We start from the raw sequence: 23,005 nt of genomic DNA, 5'->3' as shown, positions 1-23,005 counted from the left end.
ATAGTCAATTTAAAGTGCAGAGTAACCTTTCAGACCATCTGCTGCTACTATTTAAATAACAGCATTCACACCATATTGAAATGTTTCTTCTCTGACCATTAGGCCATTTGACAGAAAGGGAGCCGGGAAAGAGACACTTAGAGATTAAACACTTGGACAATAATAATGAACATTAGGGAAGGAAGGAAGCATTTAGTACTACTGTGTGCCCGATACTGGACTAAGTGCTTTACAAACATTATCTCATTTTATCCTCACAACAACTCTGGAAGGGAGATGCTATTATTATCCTTATTTTACAGCTAAGGAAACTGAGGCAGGCAGAGATGAAGTGACTTGCTACGGTCACACAGCAAGTAAGTGTGCAAGGCTAGATTTGAACCCAGGTCTTCCTGACTCCAGGCCCAGCACTCTATCCACTGTGATTCCACCTAGGGGCCCACACAATGCTTTTTAACATTTATAAGTCACTCTGTTCCCAACAATGCTGTGATTTAGGTAGTGTGCCAGGGCAATTACCCTTTTTACAGATGAGGAAACAGGCTCAGAGAAAGTAAATGCCTAGTTCAGTTATGTGACTCTAGGCAAGTCACTTAACCTCTGTTTGACTCACTTTCCCCATTTGTAAAATAGGAATACCTACCTCCTTTGTGTGCACCTACCTCTCAAGACCTTTGTGATGATCCAATGAGAGAATTTTTGTAAAGTGCCTGGCACGTAGTAGGTGCACATAAATGTCAGATTCGGGATTTGAAACCAGATCTCTTCTGCCTCTAAGTCCATTTTCTATCTATTGTTCTATCAGAAACGTAAAATGAAAGTGCAAAAATAATACTTATTTTGTAAAAGCTTGACTTCAAACTGGAGTGGGATGCATCCTTTGCGGGCACAATAGGAGATAAGCCAGTAGCTACTCAGCATGGACAGCTCCCCAGCTTACCCACAACTAACTCCCGTACTTCTTTCCAGCGGATGTGGCTGCCGGTCTCATGCACCAGGGTCACGGTGATCCTTCTCTGGATCCCCTGGGAGTCATCAAGAAGAGAGAAGTGTGAGAGCAACAATTACGACTCACATTTCAACACCAAAATGATGTCTTGACAACAACCCGGAGAGGTAGGCGTGCAGGTAGTCTCATCACCTTCTTGTGACAGGTGAGGAAACAGGCTCAGAGAGTGTCAGAGGATCTCAGCGTTGGGAGACAGCTCAGTGGCCATGTGGTCTGACCTATCCCATGATGTCTGAGGCGAGTGGCCACCTAGGCTTTGCTCAAAGCCCTTCAAAGGAGGAACCCATTGCATCTCCCAGCAGACCATTCCACTTAGAGATGGCTCTCACAATCACAATGTTTTTTCCTGATGTCAAAGCCCAAGACCATTTCAGATGAGTCATTATGTAGCCAGGCTTCCCTTATCTTATACTTTTGAAGTTGAATTCTGAACTTCAGTATAAGACACAGAACTCTTATTAAATTTCATCTCATTTGATTCAGCCCAGTACTCTAGCCTACAAAGGTCTTTTTTGATTCTGACTCTGACATCTAGTGTATTAGCTACCCCTCCCAGTTTTGTGCCATCTTCAAATTGGAAAATCCTACTCTCTCTGCCTTTATTCAAGTAACTGATAAGAACATTAAATAACACAGGGCTAAGAACAGATTTACGCCACCCAGGAGAAAGTCACTTAGTTGTATTGGCCAAAAAGGTTAGTAGGAAGCCTGTATGGGGTAGGGGAGGGGAAGATAGTGGATAGCTCAGGATGAAGAGAGGTAAATACCTGATGAAGCAAAAAAGTTCCAAGGCATGGCATCCCTCCTCGGTGGTCCACAACAGCTGGAATGTAGCTGGGAAAGAAGAGAACATGAAGCAGGCTGTCACATTTTCACAAGCCAGTGCCCAGAGGAGCAGGGGATTATAGATTTGGAGCTGGAAGGGACCACAGAGGTCATGTATTCCAACACCTTTATTTTACAAGTGAGTAAACTGAGTCCCAGAAAGGAGAACTGGTTTGTCCTGAGGTTATGTATATACACACATGCATATACATATACATATATACATATATACATATATATGTATATGTATGTATATGTGTGTATGTATGTGTACATATGTGTGTGTGTGTGTGTGTGTGTGTGTGTGTGTATGTATATGAAAACCTCACTGGGATAATTAGTCAATAATCTATCTCTTTAAACTCATTTCTGACAACATCCCTGGGACCACTATGGCTACTCTTAGCATCTCCTGTCTTCTGACCTAAAACCATTGCTCTGGTACGCTTATAGAATGCCACTAAACCAAGTCAATGAAGAACCCAATCAGCAAGGAAAGGACATCATTGTAATGGGAGCAGGACAGAGTAAGAGCCTCAGCCCATTGTAGGCCCACCAGGAGATTATTGATGTGTGATAGGATACCTAAATTAATACCCAGTTCACGCAGCTCACAGAATTAAGTCCAACCAACATCTGTTAGCCTCCTCCTGGTAGGGATGAGTACTTCCTTTTCATGAGCAGGTCAATCAGCGGGTGAGTTGATGTGGGACATTCCCAGATGTATCCTCAGAATGTTGACCAGGAGGTCAGTTGGTTTAAAGCCCAGGGAAACTGTCAATTTTTTGGGGGGTGGGTGGGAGGCACCTTCATAGTTGGTGGAAGAGGAGCAAGACTGCTAAGCCAGACTGCTTCACTATTGTTAGTGAAGAAGAGAAAGAACTTTTCCAGTGGAAGCGGAGAGCCTCTCAGGGCTCAGCTTCTTAGCGTCTAATAAATGTTTACTGAATCAAATAGAAGGAGATGAGTAAGCTATGTAATAATTTGTGCATCCTAATTTATTATGTATCTCTTAATAACATGGTAGGTCTTTGATGTTGGGTGAGTCTTGCTTCTCATTGCCTAGTCTATATTCTAAATTCTGTATTTCTGTCCAGTCAAAGAATTGATGGTGCTCAATCAACAAGCATTTATTAAGCACCTACTATGCATCAAACGTTAAGTTAGGTCCTGAGCATACAATGGCAGAAAGACATAGTGCTTGTGCAGAGGAGCACACACTCTGTCTAGTCTCACGTGTCCGTAACATTTTCAGATTTACCAAGGACTTTCTTCTTAATGACCTCACCAGGTAGTGGCACAAGGCTTATCTCCATCTCTGGAGGGAATGGGGGTTCACTTGCTCACTGTAAGTGTATTGAGATTTGGATTGGGGAGACAGTTCCCATCACTAAGATTACAGATTCATCAATATGAGGGCAGAACCAGTTTTCCCTTTGCTCCACAAGTCAGTGGAATGGGGACCTAGTTGTTTTCCCAGAATCCCTAATAAGAATACATAAGATAAGAAAATAAGAAAGTTAAATAAAATTTAAAATTTAAAAAAATAAAACATTAAAAAATTAAATAAAATAAAATGAAATTAAAAAAAATAAAATAAGACATGCAACTCACTCGCCATTGGCTTCCAGCTCACAGATTTCGAAGTATACCAGCAGGTCATATTTGCAGTGGCAGGGTCCAGCAGTGGGCCGGGTGAGGGTGCTTAGCTTGGTGGCAGGCACTACAGAGAGCCACAAAATGAAATTGGATGTTACAACCAAAAGCTTATCCAACAATTTTAAAGCCAGGCCCTTTTCTTGGCATCACCCAGAAAAGGAATAGAAAGCAGGATTTACGTAGAGTCTCACTTGCAGTATGCATGTGGGTAGAGAAAGACAATGAAGAAATCAAGGAGTATAACTATTTGATTCATTTATTCAGCACACTTTTTTTTATAGTTCTATAGAGCTTTGTTAGGTTTTTTTTTAACACATGTTTATTAAACTCTGTTATTAAGTAAGGCCCTGTGCTAAGGACTGAGGAAGAAACCAGGATACAGAAGGCATGGGGTTCCTGTCCCTCAAGCAGTTTACAGCCCAGCATAAAGTGCCGAGTCCTTGAAGGCAGGGACCCTTGTCTTCTCCCTCTTGAACCTACAGCTCCCCATTTTTTGGTCCCCTCAGGACAGCCCAGCGCCACTCTGCATACAGATCATGCTCCTTCAATGTCTATAGATGGAACTCGAGGGAGAGAAAGCTTGTGCTGACATCAACCGATCAACAATCGACCAACCAACATTTATTACTGAGCACCTACTATGTGCCAGGCAGAAGTGTACATCCAACTAGGGAAAGGAAGGAGGGTTGCAGCTTCTCCAGAGGATAGACTTCTACTCATTTAGGGGAGACAGTATTGTGAGGGCTCTGGGGAACGAAGACCACCCTAGGTCACAACAGGAGTGGGTCAGTGTGGTGGCTGAAGGCGTACTCTATTCAGGCTGGAATCACAGCTCTGTAAGTGAGTAACTGTGTGACCCTGACCAGCCCACACAGTTTCCCTGCAGTTCAGTTAAATCAGGATCGAACGAAGGCATTGAAGTGCTGGTCTCCATGGCCCTTTCTTGTCACCTTCCTATGTCTTCCTCTTTAGACTCTTCTCACTTCTTCTCTGGCTTTCATGAACTGAAGAGCCCAGGACAGTCCAGTCAGGCCCAGCCATTCAAAGCTTCAGCCCCCAATGTCACAGGGAAGCTAGCTTGGCCATACAGGAGGTCCTAGATGGATGGACTAGAGCAGTGGGTGGGGAATCACTTGGGTGAGGTCTAGGGGCACAAGGGAAGGTTGCTCTGAGAGACTTATTGGGAACACCCTCAGGTCACTGGGGTGGTGATGGGTACACAACTTAGGCAGCTCCTGGACTGCGTGTTCAAGGGTCTCATTGGAAGTAGGGGGCTCTTTAGCTTGATTTAGTGAAATAAGTACTGCATTTGGGGTCAGAGGACCCAGTTTTGAATCCTGCTCTGTTACTAACTACCAGTGTGACCTTGGACAAGTCACTCTACTTATTTATCAGGCTCTCAGTTCCCTCACATATCAAAAGGGAAGGTTGGAGCAGAGAGTCTCCCTGTCACCTTTAAATGCTATGGTTCTTTCAGTGCTGTTGGGAATCTAGGGATAGACAAATATGGTCTGCCTCAATGGCCTACCTCTCATGAGATCGAGGAAAGATCATACGGGCAGGAAGGCACCCTGGACATCAGCTGACCTAACCTCCCTCATTTGAAATATAGGTAAACTGAGGCCCAGAAAAGCAAAGCAAGCAACAGATAGCAGAGGTGGGGTTTGAACCCTGATCTTTTGCTGCTGAGCCTAGTATTCTATGCACTGCACTGAACTGCCTCAACTTCTTTCTTTCCAGTTCTGGGTGATGCCAAAAACCCCTCACCCCTTTTTTTCAGACTTAAATTTGACTGGAGTCTGCTGCAGGAAGTCAAAGCTTGGCCAAGATTCTCAAATTTTCTATTTTGTTTTCGACTACAAATTCTTCAGCCAAACTTCACCCTAGGTTTGAGGACGCAAACACAGGAGATGAAAAGATGGCCTGTGTTCATGCAGCCAGGACAAATAGCTGTCTCAGATTGTCCTGGCCTCTGTCAGGACATCAGGCCCTCTTGGAGTGGCTCTCATTTGGGAAGTAGCTTACTGACCAATGATGGACCAATATGGCACCTTATTTTTTCCTCAAAGCTAGCACTAGCATCATTGAGGGGAATTGAGGTGTCCTGGGAAGCACTGCCCTTAAGACAAGCAGGCTCATTTAATGTCTCTGTGCTTTCCTTCCCTGTCCCCCACATTTCTGCTACCAGGTCCCAAGAGAGAAAGGAATGGAAAGAATAGATTTTTTCCAAAATCCATCCTGACCCTTCCTTTTCTCTGTGGGTGATGTCTCTTGGTGACTGTGTAACAAGATTAGGGTGAAACAGTGGGAGGCTCTGGAATGGTGAGGAAGGATTTCTAGGAGAAAGAAGAGTTTGAAAGTGAAGCCTCAGAGGAGCCTGGTGGGGAAGACTGAAGTCCTTGGCCTTGGGATGGACATAATCCATTCATAAATGCTGAAAATCTGCAGGACTGCTAAGGCCCCTGCTTGGTGCTTGCAAAGGCATTCATACTTGAGAGATGAGAGAAAGACAGAGATAGAATGAGGTAGGGAAGGAAATGGGCAAAGATAAATGCTTGTTGGCATAGAGACATAGAGAGGGAGGCAAAGACGGAAAGGAACACAGGAGAGAGACGAGGAAACAAAAAAGGCGGAAAGAAAGGGAGACAGAAAGATAGATGTGGAAAGACTCAGAGGCAAAGGGACAGAGAGAGAGAGACTGAGATATAGGGAGAAAGAGACAGACAGACAGAAGGAGGGAGGATGAGAGAAAGAGAATGAGAGAGACACAATGAAGGACATAAAAAGGGAGGCAGAGGTAGACAAAGAGAAGCAGAAAGAATGAGAGAGGAAGAGACAGAGAGGGATGGACAGATATAGAAAGACTGTAGGGAACAATGTGAGAGAAAGAGGCTCAATGAGAGGGCTAGACAGATGCAAATAAGGGAAAGGAAAAGGGAGGGAAAAGAGAAGGAGGTAGGAGAGGGATGAAGAATAAATGAGAAGAAAGGGAAGATGAGAAGGGGCAGGAAGGAGGAGGTTAGGCCAAGTGGCTTCATTTTGTGCCTGTATCCTAGATCTGGCTACACCTGTAGATGCCCCATCCATCTCAGAGAGATATTGATTGGAGAGGAACTAGACTGTAGTCTATGCTGAAATGGGAGTCTGAGGATCATTTCTGCCACTTCTGCTCCCAGAAGACAATGAGACAATGAGAATAGAAGTGGACCAAGACTGGGTAAAGAACCAGAAGAGAAAGGTCCAGGGCACTGAAACCAATCCCCATCCCAGGGGAAAATCTAGCCCTTGGGCTGGGGAGGGGTGGTAGGAGGAAGCACAGCTCAGTTTGATCCCAATAGTGTTGACTGAAAGAAAGATATAATTTCAAATAAAGAAGAAGAATGGGAGTAATAGCCAACACCCCAACAGCTCAAGAATCAGTTGCTCAGTCTCCATCAGGGTTGGACTACCTCTTGAAGGCAAGAGGCCATTGGCCCATGGAAGAATCCAGATTATGGTACTTTTTCCAGGAGTGGGGGTCGAGAAGAGAGTCACCAGAAAGTCCCCCAAATCCCACCTGGGGTCCTGACATCCCTGGCACCTGCCCAGTCTGCTCCATGAATGTAGTCCAACCCTGATTTCCACCTACCCTGTCTCCCAATCACTGCAACAAAACAATTCCCAGGAAATGTTCATGGAAGGAATCCCGAAGCACAGAGAGCTCTCCCATGGTTCGTTGAAGGCACCAACCAGGTTTCTGAGCCTTTTTGACAACCCCATCCATTCTAGGCTGTGAGGGATGAGACAAGGACCCTTTGCCCTCTCTCAGCAGCAAGGAGGAAGCCATGTTCATAAGTATGAAGGCATGCCCAGAGAGCACACTCAGCATGTGCCTGTCCAGTGTGCCTGGCATCCAATGCTCAAGCAGTCCAAGGGCCTTTTCTTCATCTTGTGTAGCAAAGACAAAAACAAGACAAAACAAAAAAAATCCAGCCAACATTGTTTGACCACAGCATGGGTGCCCCACAGAGCATATGAGAAGTGGGGGATCATTTCAGGGATGCTTCAAAATCACAGGCAGAACAGCTGGTTTGTCTTCTTAGCTGACACCTCTTCTGCTGTTCCTTCCTCGGTATCAGCTTGGTAGCAGTGGGAAGGGATTTAAAGGATTACGATACATCCAAGATGAAACCTCAGCCTTTGTTCCCACCCTAGTCTTACCTCATATGCCTGCAAAAATATTACTCCTTAAAGAAAACTAGATGGAAAGGGCAATGTCCTTGATGTCCTGTCTTCCTGACTACTTCCCCCTTACCCCAGTGGCTGCAATTTAATGTCAAAGCCACAAATTCCTCTTCTAGTCTTCCAAGTTAGGTCCTATTTCTGATAGATCAATGCTCTAGTAATTGGGCAATGTCTCCTCAGAGGAATCCCTGCATGCGTTTTTGGGGGAAATGCTCCTTGACTATGGCGAGGCAGAGGAATGGAAGTTGGTGTCCAAGCTTCCCAATCTCTCAGGGAGCTGTCATTGTTCTACAGTTGTCCAACATAAAAATTCACCCCTTGCCTCACAGGTGCTGTCACCTGCACTGGAGGGAACCTAAGTGAGATCATAGTCCTGGAAAACTTCCTGGAAAACTGATAATTTTGGTCTTCTCATTTAGTGATTCACCAGACGAGGAAAGGCGCTCATTTGCAGATGCCCTCCTTAAGGGATGAAGGAAGCCCAGCTCTGGTGTCCAATTTTCTGATGGTCTTTATCAGCCTGCTCTGGTTTTAATGAAGACCACAGTCCCAAGTACCAGCTGGCAGGGATGGGATGGAGCCATTTCAAAGGTATATGGTTTTCTACTGGACACTTAATCATTCTTTTGGAATAACACATTTGGAGGAACAAACTTTGCCCAAGCTACAGAATTATCCATCCTGGACTCTCTTACCCTTAAAAGCATTCCAGTCTCAGCTATGTTACTTTCATATTGATCCTTCTATATCCATTCTCCAAGAAAATACCTTTAGAATAGGCAAGAAAGATTAAGGTGTTATGCTAGGAAGATGATCCATGAAGGGCTTTGTTTAACCCAAGCACCAATTCCTATCTCACCAGGTTAACAAAGGACCCTTCGTAATGAGGAAGAAAATAAGCCAATAGCTTAGAGGCCTCACTATATCCCCCAAGTCCCTCGATTACTGTCTATAGCTAGAGCACCACATCCATCAATCATATAATAATAATGTAATTCCAAATGGGATTCTTCCTGGTAAGATGCCATAACTTGAAGGCTAGCTGGACTCAAATTGGAAAGAACTGGGGGGAGGCACGATCAAGAATAGAGGAATGTTGAGTGCTACCAACCTGGTTTAGAGAGTGGCATGACCCGAGGGAAATGGCGTCTTGATGGTCGTAGAGGGCTGTGGACAAAGAAGAGAGCCATGTGACTAAAACCAGAATCTTGAGACTTGAAAGAAAACTTTAGATATTGGCACCTGATCAGAATTTCTGCTTAAATATCTCTAATGCTAGGGAATCACAGAATCATTGAATTTGAGAGCTGGAAGGAGCCTTGTTGACTCTCTAGTCTAACCAAAGGAATGAGCACTATAACATAGCCAACAAGAGACTAATCTAGGGTCCTGACATCCCTGCACCTACATAGCCTGCGCTGTTAATGCAAACTAGCCCTGAATTCCATGTACCTTGCTTCTGCAATGACCTATTTCTCAGGATTCTTCACAAAGACGTCCAGGAAGGGATATCCCACTACCTCCCAAGTCAGCCTGGGCCACCTTGGGATGGCTGTCATTGAGAGGATGTGTTTCCTGGCATCAAGCCCAAACTGGCTTTTTGAAGCTTTTGCACTTTGCTCCCAGCTCTGCCCTTGGGAGAGCTCACTATCACTAATAATCAGGACTCAATAACTGGTTTATTGATGGACTTTACTGTCTGCTGCCTCCTAACATCAAGAGCATTGCTTTGATTGCTTCAATCTGAGAATTATGGAACAATTCCATTTATTTTCTTCTCTTCAAATCTTTCCTCAAACATGTTTCTTTTAGGAATTCAATTTAGTTTAATTCAAATCATTTCAATGAACAACATAAAATATACTATATTAGGTACTGGGAATAGAAAGGCAAAAATGATACAATCTCTGCTCTCAAGGTGTGTGTTCATATGTATGTGCGTGTGTGAGCACATGAAAGAGTATATATGTATAAGTATGTGTATGTGTGACACATGGTATATCTTGTGTTTGTGTGTGTGTTCACAAAGGCAACAGAGACAACATCCAGTTCAAAGAACAGCTAACAGACCAGTTTGGCTACACTGTGTGGAGCACATCGGGGAATAATATGGAAAAAGGCTGGGGAAGCTGGTGGGAGCCGTGGTTCTAAGGGTATTTGATACCAAACTGAGGAGCTTATCCCAGAGACAATAGGAAGCCACTGACAGTTTTTGAGTAGGGGAGGCACATGGTCAGATCTGTCTTTTAGAAATGCCACATCCTCCTTTCCTTGGGAGGGGTCATTTGTAAAATATTTGTAAAATGAATCAGTGAGATGAGATGATTTCTGGGGTCCATCTCAGATGGTCAGTAGACCAGGGAGCCTGAATCCCTCAGGGGAAAAAAGCATCTTGTTGCGTCCTTTCTATCTCTAGACTAAATTAGATATTTTCTGTCTCTCCTCTCTCTGTCTGTTTTTGTCTCTCTCTGCGTTTCTCTGTGTCTTTCTCTTTCCTTCTTTTCTTTTCTCTGTCTCTCTGTCTCTCTCTCTCTCATCAAGCCAAGTCAAGTCAAGCCAAGTTAACAATCGTTTAAAAAAAAAACTTTGCATCCATTGTTTGCATCTGTTCTGTGCCACAGCTAATTCAGAATTTGCCCTCAAGTAAAATGATCTCAATGTACCTTGTGTCATCTTAGTTCTACCCCATAATCACTTTAGGCCAACTTGCCATGGTGGCCAAAATCTGGTTCTTTAATGATGAAAATTCATGAAGCATAAAAAGTATCCAGGAATGCCTGGATAGGGGAGTCTATTAGAAGGAAGGTGAGGATGAGGACTCAAGTGGCCATGAGGAGAAAAGACCCTGGTCAGCAAATTCACATGGGCTCATTGAGGGACTGCCCTAGAGAGGTTCTCTGCAAGAAAGGCGAGGCAACCATGGTACTTAGATCATCTAGGACAGGGGCTGTGATAGCTGGCCAGGCTTCTCATCCTACTCAGTCTCTTTTCTGGAAAGTTGACTGCTAATTTTAAAAAGGGGAGAGGGGAGAACTGATTCTATTGTCAAGTGACACACTGAAATGCCAGCCCTGGGCAGCAGTTAGTGGAGCACAGATGGAAGGATATTTCTAGGCAAAGATATTCTCCAAGAAAAGCCTATTTCTGGTCTGACATGAGAACAGAGCAGAGCTAGAATAACCTGCCGAAGCTTTAAAGAAATCATGGGACTCTAGCGAATTCTATAGAAATCCCAGGCACAGGATTGTGTCCCTTTGGCTTTTTTTGCAGCTAAAATGGCACCACAGCTGGCACCTAAGTAATGTTTCCTGAATTGGCTTAAATGGGAAAATCAAGATCCCGACTGTTGGTCTTCTTCCCCAAGCATCTGGCCCCTCGATATGTGAGCAATCCCGTTCTGCAAATGCCTCCTCTTAGATTCACAGCATTTTTGAGTGAGAGGGGACTCCAGAAGCTGGTGACTCCCACTCATCCCTGAAAAAGACCCCCACCATGTCCTCATCAAGGAGCCATCACGCCTCACCTTGAAGCCTGAGGAGGTGCTCACTGTCTCCCAGGGTAGCCCAGCCTGCTCATGGACAGCTCTATTTTTCCTGAAGCTGCATAGGTCTGATCCCTCCTCCAGTTCTCCCGCCCCTTCTGAGTCTCCTCTCCTCCAGGCTCAACAGCCACGGCTCCTTTAACTGTTCCTCATGATGTTCAATCAAGATTCTTGATTCTTTGGCACTTTGGTTGATAGGTCCAAGGCAGGCTTACCTGAGAACATCCTTGCACAGAGGTGGGAAAGGATGCTGTTGGTAGTGGCCGAAGACCTCAAATACAATCGGTTGACTCTTGATGTATTCAACAAAGGACTTAGTCACCTCAACTGCAATCTGGTGAGCGGGTAGAGGGAGGAGAAAGGCCACAGTATGATTAAAGACAGAAGGCAGAGAGCCACCTCAGCCACCGAGTTCATAGGATAGCGGTTGGGTTATCCAGTTTGGAAACTGAGGCTATCCCCCTTGTCTTGTCTCTGATCTTGACCTCTGTGACCTCACATAAACAAGGGGTCAGTAATGAAGAGATGACCGTGTTCTCCTAGGAAAACCATAGAGCAGCAGAGGCAGGGACCAAATCCCACTTAACCCTCTGCTCACAAGGCTCAGCTGTTACATGCACAGACTAGCAGCCTGCAGGCAGGTACACTTGGTTATGCTCTGGGGCGTTTCTTAGAAGGGTGTTACAAATGGCCACAATGCCTGAGAGTGCTGTGTGAGAGTGCCATTACTACTCGTGATTGGAAGTGATGGTGGTGATGACGGTGATAACAAGGGACCTTTCTGTATGAAGTACTCAGCAAACGCGATCACATTTGGGCATCACCATGCTAGGTGGCACATACTACTGTTCTTATATTTATTTTACAGATGAAGAAACAGGCTCAGACTTGCCCATAGTTGCCCAGTCTGTAAGGATTAGAGGACAGGTTTGGAATTACAGAGTTTTTTCCTTCTCTATACAAATCATTCTTTCTCCTATTTTTTTTTTTTTGGCCTAGGCAATGAGGTTAAGTGACTTGCCCAGGGTCACTTATGTCTGAGGCTGGATTTGAACTCATGTCCTCCTGACTCCACCGTGCCACTTAGCTGCCCCTCCCAACTTTCTTAATACATCAGGTCTCCTTTACAAGAATTCACATTCTTAGCAACAATTAACTACAGTTATGGATGCTCAAGGCCTAGGAAGGCACAATAGTATCATTTATTTAATATTGGGTGCAGTCGAGTAGGTGATACAGTGAGTAGAGCTCTCTGGTCTTGGAATCAAAAAGACTTGAGTTTGAACCTTGCTTCAGATACTAGCTGCATGACTCTGGGCAAGTCGTTTAACCTATTTCTGCATCAGTTTCCTCATCTGTAAAATAGGGATAACATCACCTCCCTCCAGGATCATTGCAATGAGAAAATATTTGTAAAGCATTATGAAAGCCTTAAGGTACTATGTAAATACCAGCTATTATTTTTACTAGCTGTATTGGCAGGAGGAAGTGGGAGGTAAGGAGACAGGATCACTCCTTTGTTGAACCTGGGCCTACAGAGACAAGAGCTCAGTATGGTGCAGGAGGCTGACTGTGTGTAGCCATTGTAAGACCCCAGCCTCACATGCCCAAACAAGAATCAGTCACTAAGATAATAGCGATGGCCTACATTCTGGACGTGGTAGAACCCAAGAGGCGGCCCTCGTCCTGTATTCTTCAGTGGCTCCGTGGAGAAGGCCTCATCATGACGGTGGATAAAGCTGCAAAACAAGAGGAAATGATCTGCGGTTACAAAGTGTTTTCTCCATGACAGTCTGACAATGTGGGTCCTGCAGGCATCACCACATCAGCCCTGGTCAGTTACACAGCCTTACTAAGCGTATGAGCCATGATCTGGATGTGATTCAACCCAGCCCAGTGTTTTGTTTTTCTTTTAATGTACCATTCTTCCTTCACTGTTTTGTTTTTTTTTTTAAAGATTCCATTGGCATACTGTGCATTGACTTAAACTAAAAATGGATCTAATTAAATGGGAATGACAGACATCACTTGTTGAACAGGTTTGGAAAAGCTGGGTTTGAATGGCCAAGGCAGGGTGATTTCATTTTATTTTTCTCCACAGGTGGTGAAACCTCATGGCAGAAACTTGGGCTTTTTCTTCCCATGAATCACCCAATCAACAAGTTTTTACTATGTTCCAGTCACTGTTAGATGCTGGGGATATGATTGCAAAGAGTAAAAAAATTTCTTGAAAGAAGCTGACATTCTAATGGGGAAAGGCAGTAAGTGCGTGATGAAAATATACAGCACAAATATAAAGTCCGTCAATACAGACATAAATGTGCATATGCGTGCGTGCGCGTGCACACACACACACACACACACACACACACACACACACACACCACAGAGTTGCCAGGGAGAAGGGAAGCTCACTATTGGAAAATTGTCAATTACAGTGCCTGAACCTCTGTGATGTGGAGATTAGGGAGGATCATTCCAGGCACAGAGGATGGCTAGTGCAAAGGCATGCAGAGGGAAGATGAAGAATTGCATGTGAGGAGGAACAGAGGCAATATTCTGTGTTGAATTCTCCTAGACACAAGACTCAGATTCTTGGCTCAGTGATGGAAAGAAAATATTGACAGCAGCATCAGAGAAACTAAGAGAGAGAGACACAGTCATGGAAAGTATCATAGAAACATAGATTTAGGGCTAGAAGTAACCCTTAGAGGCCATCAGCTTTTTCATTTTATAAGTGAGGAAACTGAGGCATGGAGAAGTTAAATGCTCTGTCCAATCATTTGAGTTTGAATTCTGGACTCCACATTAAATGCCCTATCCACAATGCCATGTAACTGCTAAAGAATGAGGAGGACAGAGGGAGAATTGATGGGAGGACTCACTTGAACTGGCAGAAGATGTCGGCGTACTCTGCAGAGATGCTGGATGCCTGGAGCACTGTCACCCGGAAAGTGAAGATGCTGCCCAGCTTGAGATGGTCCAGGGAAGATTCCAAGGGGCCATCCATGACACTCTTCTCAGGGCTGTCCAGTAGCAGGTCTTCCGGAGTCACTGTGTGGTGAAAAGCCACAAGCTGGTTGCCCCATGTACAGGCTGCCCTTTCTCCTCGACTGCCTCTCAGAACCCCTACCTCTCTTCAGGTCTCAGCTCCAGAGCCACTGCCTAGAGGAGCCCTTTTCTGGTCTCTCCAGTTGTTAGCGCTCCCTAAAATCCCTGTGTGTTTACATTCGCTCATCGGGGCACATGTTCTTTCTGTCTTGATAGAACGTAAGCTCTTGCAAGGCAATGACTCACTTTTGTGTTTGTAACCCCAGTGCCTGGCATAGTGCTTGGCATGCAGGTGGTACTGAATAAATGCTTTTTAGATCGAATTCCACAGATTTCTTAACGACATTTCCAGAGCTGAGCTTTGGAGAAGGGAAGATTCCTTGCTTCTTTCTCAGAATCCCTTCCTTTGGGCAAAATAAAGGCTAGAAGTGGGCTAAGTGCTCTTTCCTTTAATCTGATACATAGGGGAGGAGGTAACACGGGCTGACCCATGTTCCTAGGGAGGGGAGCCGTGGCACCGCCAGAGTGGGGCTAACCACAACCAGAGTACTGAGGCAGGAAGAGATCACCGAGGCATCGCTGGGGGGCTAGAGATAAGCCCTCCTCAGGGATAGAGTGAGCCAGTGTATGCAGGCAGAGGGCCTGATGGGGCTCTCAGTTAATGCAACCATGCTTTGAGATCCCCGGGTACTTCCCCGTCCCCTGCTGACGTGCTCCTCATTCTTGGGAGTTACGCTGTCTCCCTGGGAGCCCTGAAGCAGGCATCATCTTTGAGCTTTCTTTGTGTCCCCCACGCCCGGCACAGTGCTAGGCACATAGTATTCACCCAGTCAGTGTTATGGACTATTGTAGAACTCTCACTGCTGCTCGGCCCGCCACATCCCCGACTTTGTAACTTCCCCAGGGTCCGGCGCTCCCCACCACACCCCGAACCCTCCCTCTACCTGCGCAGGTGTTGTTGTTAACTTCATCAGCAGAGGGGCCAATTTCAGCGACCTGCCCCTGTCCCTCGACAATGCGCAACTCTTCCTGCGAGGTGCCAGAACGAGACATCCCCACCACCGGACAGGACTCGGACTGGAACTGGAAGAGCCAACACACAGACAGCAGTCATGCTGAGGACAGCAAGCAGAGAGGAGGAGCCCCGGCAGATAGAACCCTGGGCCTGGAGTCAGGAAGACCTGAGTTCAAATTCCACCTCAGACACTTCTTACCGGGGGGGCCCTGGGGAAGTGTCTGAGCCACTCCCAGACTCAATTTTCTCATCTGTAAAATGAGAAAGTTGAGTGACCTCGATGGACCCCATGTGGCCCTCCAGCTCTATGTCCATGGTCCCTACAACAGAGTGCTTCACACATGACTCCTTTGATTCTGGCAACAACCCTGAGGACTATTATCACCCCATTCTACAATGGGGTCATACTCACGAGGCCCTGGCTCTCAAGTTAGAAAAAGTGGGTTCAAATCCCATCTCCAATGTTTATTTCCCATGTGACCTTCCCCTCCCTGCTCCTCAGTTTCCTCAACTGTAAAATGAGGGGTTTGGACTAGATGGTCTCAGAGGCCCCTTCCTGAATTAGAGCTAGGATTTCTAAGATTCCCTTGCATGCCAACATTTTAGGATTCTTTAAAATACCTTTCACTTTTACAAGTTATTCTGAAGTCAATATCAATCCCTTCTATTCCAATAAGTCTTTAGACTTTCCAAAGCAACTCAATAGGAGGCTGAAGATTTAGAGCCAGAAGGGACCTGGGAGATCATCTGGTCCAAATCTCCATTTTAGAGAGGTGAGCGACCTGCCCAAAGTCACGCAGTCATCAAAAGGCAGAGCCAGGATTGGAACCCAGATCCTTCAGTTCCAAATTCAGCCTTCGCTCCACTGTTCAGGTTACTAACAACAACCTCACAACGTAGGCAGTGTGGGTCAACATGCACATGTCCTCCACTGTGCTGAATATCAGAGGGGAAGGAAGGCAGATGCAAGAAATCATAACAAATAGCTGGCACTTATCATATATTATTATAATATCATATAATTATAACATTGGTGTATTGCGACATTATAAATATTATTAATAGCTGACACCACTTATATATGATAATATTATAATATATTATTGTAGTATAAATCTTAATAGCTCATACTTACATAGTGCTTTTAGCCTTTTAAAGGGATATATGTGTGTGTGTGTGTGTGTGTGTGTGTGTGTATATGCCTATATTATGTTGTGGTTGTCGCTCTAAACAGACTACAATACACATAAAAACAAGAGCGAATGATAAGAGCCCATGTACCCTAAGGTTGGGTGGGGCAGACTCTGTGAACTGTGGAAGAGCTTGGTGACAGCTCCAGAAGAAGGTAGGAGTTGGGTTGGACCCCAGAGATCATCTGGGCTTCAGAGGAGAGGGAGAAGCAGCTGAGCAGCCTGGAGTAGTGTTCATGGCTCAATGGGCAGAAGACTGGCCTCCCGAGAGTGGAGGGTGTGTTTCTAGGAATGATGAGAAATGAAGTGGGGGAGGTAAGATGCTATCAGATATGCACTTCGGGCTAACTGTCATGCAGTTAGTACCTTTTCGAAATGCTGATCATCAAAGGAGATCTTGGCTGTTCCTGACTGCCGAACACCGGAGCCATAGTCTGGGGCTTCTTCGTCCGCTGAAAGCAGAAAGGAGACAGTGGCCATGGCCATGTTAGCAGAACCCAAGGAGGGTTTGAATAGAGTCAAGGTTAGCTTGTTATAGGAGCAGAAACAACTCAGAGGGTTCTAGGGATGCTCAAAAGGATCTAGGTCTTTCCTGAAGCCCATTCTCCATGGACCAATGTCTGTCCACCTGCAGAAAGCAGATGTACAAACTGCCTTCCAAAAGCTGAGCTCTTTTCCAAGTATAAGTGGTTAAAATGAAGAGCAATCAGATGTAACAAAAAGTGGTTAAAATGAAGGTCAGTCAGATGTAACAAAAAGTGGTTACAATGAAAGTCAAGTGGAGCTGTATGGGAGGCAAGACAACTGAACTGTGGGGACAGGAAGGAAGCAGCCGGTGTCCCACTCTGAGGCTTCCTGCAGATAGAAGGTAAAAGGACTGTCCCATTCCAGACTGATGTTTGCTCTAGCTTGGCCTATTAGACTGTGGTAAAAGAGATGATTGTCTTGGGAGGAAGCTCTCTGAGAAGGACAGATTTATGAAACTGGACTGCTGCGATTTACAGAGGTCTCATCTGGTCCTCTCACTCTCCCTTCTTGGGTAGAGAGGCTTCATCTACATGACAGACAGACACGTGTGCATCCAGCTTCCATGTGGAACAGTCCTCGGGGAAGCTGGTGTCCATTGACTCATCTCGGTCCCTTTTCCTAAACCTCTTTACTCTTAGGATGTTATTTTTAAGGAAGTCTTGGTATCTTTGGGAAGCGGGCATTTCTACCTTGTAACAGAAGTAGAAAACTCCACACCCTGCACTGTGGTCTGCTTCCTCATGCCGTGGTTGCTGGTGCCCCTTCCCCATAGAAAACCCAGGAAGGTCTGTGATACATTTTGCAGTATTTAATCGCAGCACTTGAGTTAGTTAAGAGTGAGGGACAGGATGGGTTCTAGGAGGTGACACAAGCACTCTTTTTAATTCTTCTAACATTTCTCTGTTGTAGGCAGTCATACAAAGGACATTGATCTTAGGCCCAGAAGATCCGGGTTTGAGTTCCTACCTTGTGACCATGCTCAAAGTACTCTCCTTGTTCCAACCTCAGTTTCCTCCTCTGTAAGGAGGGATAACAATGCCTCCCTTGTGATGTGGTGACTGATGCTTTCACAGAATTTTATGGTAAAAAGGGCTTTACATCCATGATGTCATTTGAGCCCACAATAGCCCTGTCATGAAGGCAGCACAAACATTATCCCCATTTGCCAGATGAGGAAGCAGAGGAGTGAAGAGATGATGAAATTTCTAGCCTTTAAGGCTTGCAAAGGTCTTTCTGTACATTTCTCATTTAAGCCCCACAGCGGCTCTGGGTGTGATGTAGGTATGGCTCTCTCTCTCTGCTATATAGATGAAGATGTGGAGGTTTGCCAACGTCATCCACTATGAAATGTCAGAGGTCAGTCTTCCTGCCTCAGTCCAGCATACTAGCCTCCACCACACTTTATTGCCACCCCCCTCACAAAGGAGGAAAAGGTAAATTTGGCTTAACATAAGGAGGGACTTTCTACTATTTAGATCTGCCTTCAGTGTGGTGAGCTCCCCGTTTCTTGGAAGTGTTCAGACAGACTGGATGATCACATCCTACGATGGCCAACCAGGGAATTGCTGGGTTGGGTAAGAGGTTGGGCAGAGTGAGCTTTGAGCTCCCACCCAGCTCTAAAGAGGTGATTCTGGCCCAGAGGTTGCCCCACAGGCGGGTCAAGGTTGAGGCTAATGACCCCATGCCAGCTAACATCCAGCAGAGAAAAACAATGAGTGATTTCATAAGCCATCCTTCTATTTATAATCCTGTTCTAAAAGGTTGAATGTTATTTTAAGTCACAACTTTGTGTGTTATCAGTTATCAGAGGTGTTTCCAAATGCAAATGTTGACTGAGCCAGCTCCCAGGGAAGACTCTGACATACAAACAAGCTTGTGAAACACAAAATTCCACTAGTGGTCAATAAGTCTTGTAAATAAGGCCTCTCTGTTAGGTAAACAGACAGTTGGGTTTACATTTTAAAAGCAATATGATTCACTAATATGGTGAGTTGTTTTCCTGGGGATCCCGCCCAACATGGAAGACTGAGCCAAAAGGTAAGTAGGAGGCTCTTTTACTGAATGTAGGGGTCCCTTGGAACAAAGACCAAAGGGGACATGGAGCAGAGGAAAAAAAAAACCATGGTTGGGAGGTGGATAGGAGCCCCAGGAGAAAGCCTGAAAGTCTGATGGCACTAGATAATCTTCAATAACCTTGTGCCTCCTATGGAGAGCTGACCTGGGCTCAGAGGGATTTTTACGTACCAATGAAGACCATGGTCAGCCTGCAGTGGGTCTCCAAGCTGTTTTCTGTTCATAGGATAACAGATTTAGAGCTGGAAGGACCTAGTTCAACCCCCTCATTTTACAGATGAGGAAACTGAGGCCAAGAGGCTTAGTGATTTGCTCAAGCTCCCACAGTTAGTAAGTAGTCTGACCAGCTGCTATAGCTTTTCCCTATAGGGCTGTCTTCCATCTAATCGGAGTGTATCTTATATGTATCTATTTATTTCATGTTTTCATTCCCCTCCTTCATTAGAGTAAATGCTTCTTGAGGATAGGAATTGTTCTTGACTTTCTTTGTATCTCTATCACTTAGTACAATATCTGGCACTGACTGACCCAGCAGAAGCATGTCATACCAGATCAGCTTCTGGACTTAGAGTCTGGAGACCTGCATTTGAATCTTGCCTCCAACCTTTACTAGTTGTATGGCTCGGGACATGTTTCTTCTTCCCAAGCCTTGGTCTTGGAAGTGACTTTACCTAGAGTATCCAACTCCCAGGGTTTTTGTGAAGCTCTAAAGAGACACTTTGTCCAATGCTTTGTAAAGCTTTACGAACTATTGGAACACCAGCCATTATTGTAATTGGTCACAAGGGAGCTGGAGAGAGAATGGAGAGGGACCAGGACAGCACCATCATGAGTCACCCTGGAACCAAGAACCCAATGGGCAAATGGGAAGTGCTTGCTGATGGTGCGCCCTGGTGTCATCTTCTCATACAAAGGAATGGCTTCAATAATAGTGAAATGTTGGAAGGATTTGGGCCGCCATCTTTGTTTGCTCTCCCTGCCCCACATGGACCATGACCCTTCTATTGCTTAGCAGACTCTCTTAAAGAGACTCTGTGCCCAAAACTCCTACTACCCTGAAACCAAACTAGTTAACAAGCATCTCAGAGATGAGCTAGAGGTTCTGACTCAATTTGCTCCATGCCGTACCTAAGGTGGAGTAACCAGGATTTTGTCCAGGATGTAGACTTTTAGAGGACACTAACAATGAGCATGTACACTCCTTTAGTAAGGAGCACAGTAGTAACTAATTCCCACTGGCTTTTGTCTCGCTTGATTTCTAGAATTAGCACGGCATATTGAGGAGAGTGGTGAGCCAGGAGTCAAGGGCACCATGTTCAGATCCAGCTTCTGCCACATTAGCTGGGCGACCATGGACAAATCTCTTAGCCTTGGGCAAGTCCTTAGGATTTGTCTGCAAAGTCTACAAATGGGCTATACTCTCCATTGGTGGAGGAAATCCCTCATACCAGGAATCTCTGACCCTGATGAAACCCCAGATCATTATTGTCTTGGTATCACATTCATATTATCAGTCATGATTCCTTTGTGTACCCTGAGCAGCTTCTCCAGGGTATCTTAGCACTACTTTCTCTTTTCCTTGGGGTCTTACTTGATCTGTGTGCCAGGCTAGCATTTATTTGTAGCCAAAGTCTTTGGGAGCATAGGGTCACCAGGGAAGTTGGAGACTTTCATAGAGAAGAAAGATCACAATTTTGTATGTCAGTGGAGATGCAGATCTGCCATGTGATTCTACCTTCCCTCCACCAGTTCATCCATCCATCCATCCATCATCCATCCATCCATCCATCCATCCATCCATCCATCCATCCATCCATCCATCCATCTATCCAACAAGCATTTACAAAGTGTTTCCTACATACCATAGAGTGTGCTAGGCTTTTTCTCAGATGGCTGCCTCACTTTGGAATTGTGTGATATTTTAGCTATTGTCCAGGGCCAGGGCCACTGAAGATCCCTTTAAAAAAAAAAACATCCCAAACACACTATTTGCAGGGAAGGCCCATTTGAGAGAGAGAGCAGGCTAGAGTTTTGTCTGTGTCTGAGGATAATGCCAAGTCCTATTTTTGCCCTTCTTCTGTTCTCTTATCAGGGTGTGTTTTTCCCAGACAGCTGGATCCCTCCTTAATCATCTAGACCAAGTAAGAGGGTTTTATATCTATTTATGAGCTAATTATAGTAGTTAATCTTAGTAATTCATCTATTAATATGTAGAGCATGTCTCTGATGCCAAGCCTTGCAGTATAGTCTTTGGAACCTGCTGACTCATAAGCTTGAAAAAAAGCCATTAGAAATTACAAAGTGATCATTTGATAATAGGGACCGACAAATTTTAATTGAAGCCCATTAAGTTGGCAGGGATTTGAGGGGAATGGTTTTTCCTCCCAGGATGCTTTACTCTTATTAAAACCACGCAAATTTTAACTCACTCTTTTGGGATGCTTAGGACGTCTGTGCCAGGTGCCCTGGTCCTACCTCCAAGCAGGTTTTAAGTGAAGGACAAGTTAAGCTTCCATTGTCCAGAGGGGAAGCACTTTGTAAACCATCCAGTACCTGGGAAGAGCCAGTGAGACTCCACAGAACCTACCCCATCCACATGCTTTGCATTTCTTCACTGATACAAGCTTGTCTAAAGCTCTTGCTCTGCATCATCTATTGGAGGAAGTTCATTGGCTAGACTCCTTCCTGTCAAACGACCTTGCATTCAGTGACTTTGAAACATCTATTGGGGCATCTAGGGAATGCCACAGGGTATAGCGTGCTGGATCTGGAGTCAGGAAGATCTGAGTTCAAATCTGACATCAGACCAGATATATGATCCTGGGCAAATCACTTAACCTCTGTTTGCCTCAGTTCCTTCATCTGTAAAAGAGGGAATAATGATAGCATCTACCTCCCAGGGTGTCTGAGAGGATCAAATGGGATATTAGTAAAGAGTTTGTAAACCTCAAAGCTCTAGCTATTCTGATGGATTTGTATTCATGCACTTCATATCTGTGCTGCATATGCTTTTATTTGAGCTCCTCTCCCCCACTGGAATGTAAGTTCTTTGCAGATAGGATTTGTTTTATTTTTCCTACTGCCACCTAGCACAGTGCCTTGTATACAGTGGGTGCTTAATCAGTACCTGCTGTTTTATTAATTGATTTTGGTCTTTGGACTCATAGCACTTGGTGCAGTTCCAGGCTCATAGTAGGTGTTAAATAAATTCTTGTGGATTGATTGATAAAGCCCAGGAAGACCTATGCCTCCGTGTATATCCAATGACCCTTACAGGGGCTGAAGAAAAACAGGACAGCAGGGACCGTCTAGACTGAGAAACTGAGGCCCAGAGAGGGGAAGAGGCTCGTCTGAATGTCATGCGAGCAGCAAGTGTCAGAGCCGGAATTCACAGCCTTTTACATCTCAGGAAAAGCCAAGCACTACGTGTGGTACCTAAGAGACACCTGATAAATGCTTGTTAAATGAAAGAATGATGAGTGAATAAATTAATGAGTAAATAGGTGAATCGCTGAATGAAAAACTAACACATGAATGGATGAATGAATCAATGAATAAAAATTTAGTGAATGAGTAAATCAGTGAATGAAAAATAAATGGATGGATGGATGGATGGTTGGATGGATGAGAATAAATGAAGTGGGAGAAAAGTCCAGATCATGTATCAGGATCCGTGTTTTATGGAGCTATGTCAACATTATGTTTCACAGTCTCATCCAACGTCCTGTTTCATTGCTCCGTAGAGGTGCTCCTGGTGTGCCAGGCCCTCTGACTCTCCCACCAAATCCTGATGCCTCTTTTCCCAAAGGAGCCTTTCAGAAGACCAGAGCTTTCCCTGCACGCAGGTCGGGAGCTTCCCAGGGCATAGCCAGGCCCATCCGGGTCAGAGG

The 23,005-nt window shown here is 45.0% G+C and overlaps 1 protein-coding gene and 1 long non-coding RNA gene across 2 annotated transcripts in view; one reads left to right on the top strand and one right to left on the bottom strand.

Moving 5' to 3' along the window:
• The window catches only part of KIF1A (kinesin family member 1A), a 198,710-nt gene that overhangs the window by 42,801 nt on the left and 132,904 nt on the right, over window positions 1-23,005 (bottom strand). The window contains 9 exon segments of the mRNA XM_078147217.1: window positions 941-1,025; window positions 1,777-1,843; window positions 3,449-3,557; window positions 8,829-8,884; window positions 11,474-11,592; window positions 12,907-12,997; window positions 14,144-14,312; window positions 15,254-15,392; window positions 16,881-16,966. Coding sequence (XP_078003343.1) covers window positions 941-1,025; window positions 1,777-1,843; window positions 3,449-3,557; window positions 8,829-8,884; window positions 11,474-11,592; window positions 12,907-12,997; window positions 14,144-14,312; window positions 15,254-15,392; window positions 16,881-16,966 — 921 coding nt within the window.
• On the top strand, window positions 18,917-22,936 carry LOC110210151 (uncharacterized). The gene is made up of 3 exons (XR_002325037.2): window positions 18,917-19,079; window positions 21,208-21,256; window positions 22,392-22,936. It is a non-coding gene; the product is annotated as an uncharacterized LOC110210151 (long non-coding RNA).

This window comes from Phascolarctos cinereus, unplaced genomic scaffold (assembly GCF_003287225.1).
Source record: "Phascolarctos cinereus isolate Bilbo 61053 unplaced genomic scaffold, phaCin_HiC Scaffold_7;HRSCAF=346, whole genome shotgun sequence".
NCBI classification, from domain to species: domain Eukaryota; kingdom Metazoa; phylum Chordata; class Mammalia; order Diprotodontia; family Phascolarctidae; genus Phascolarctos; species Phascolarctos cinereus.
The sequence above is the reverse complement of the archived record's forward strand: the minus strand, read 5'-3'. Positions and strand labels throughout refer to the sequence as shown.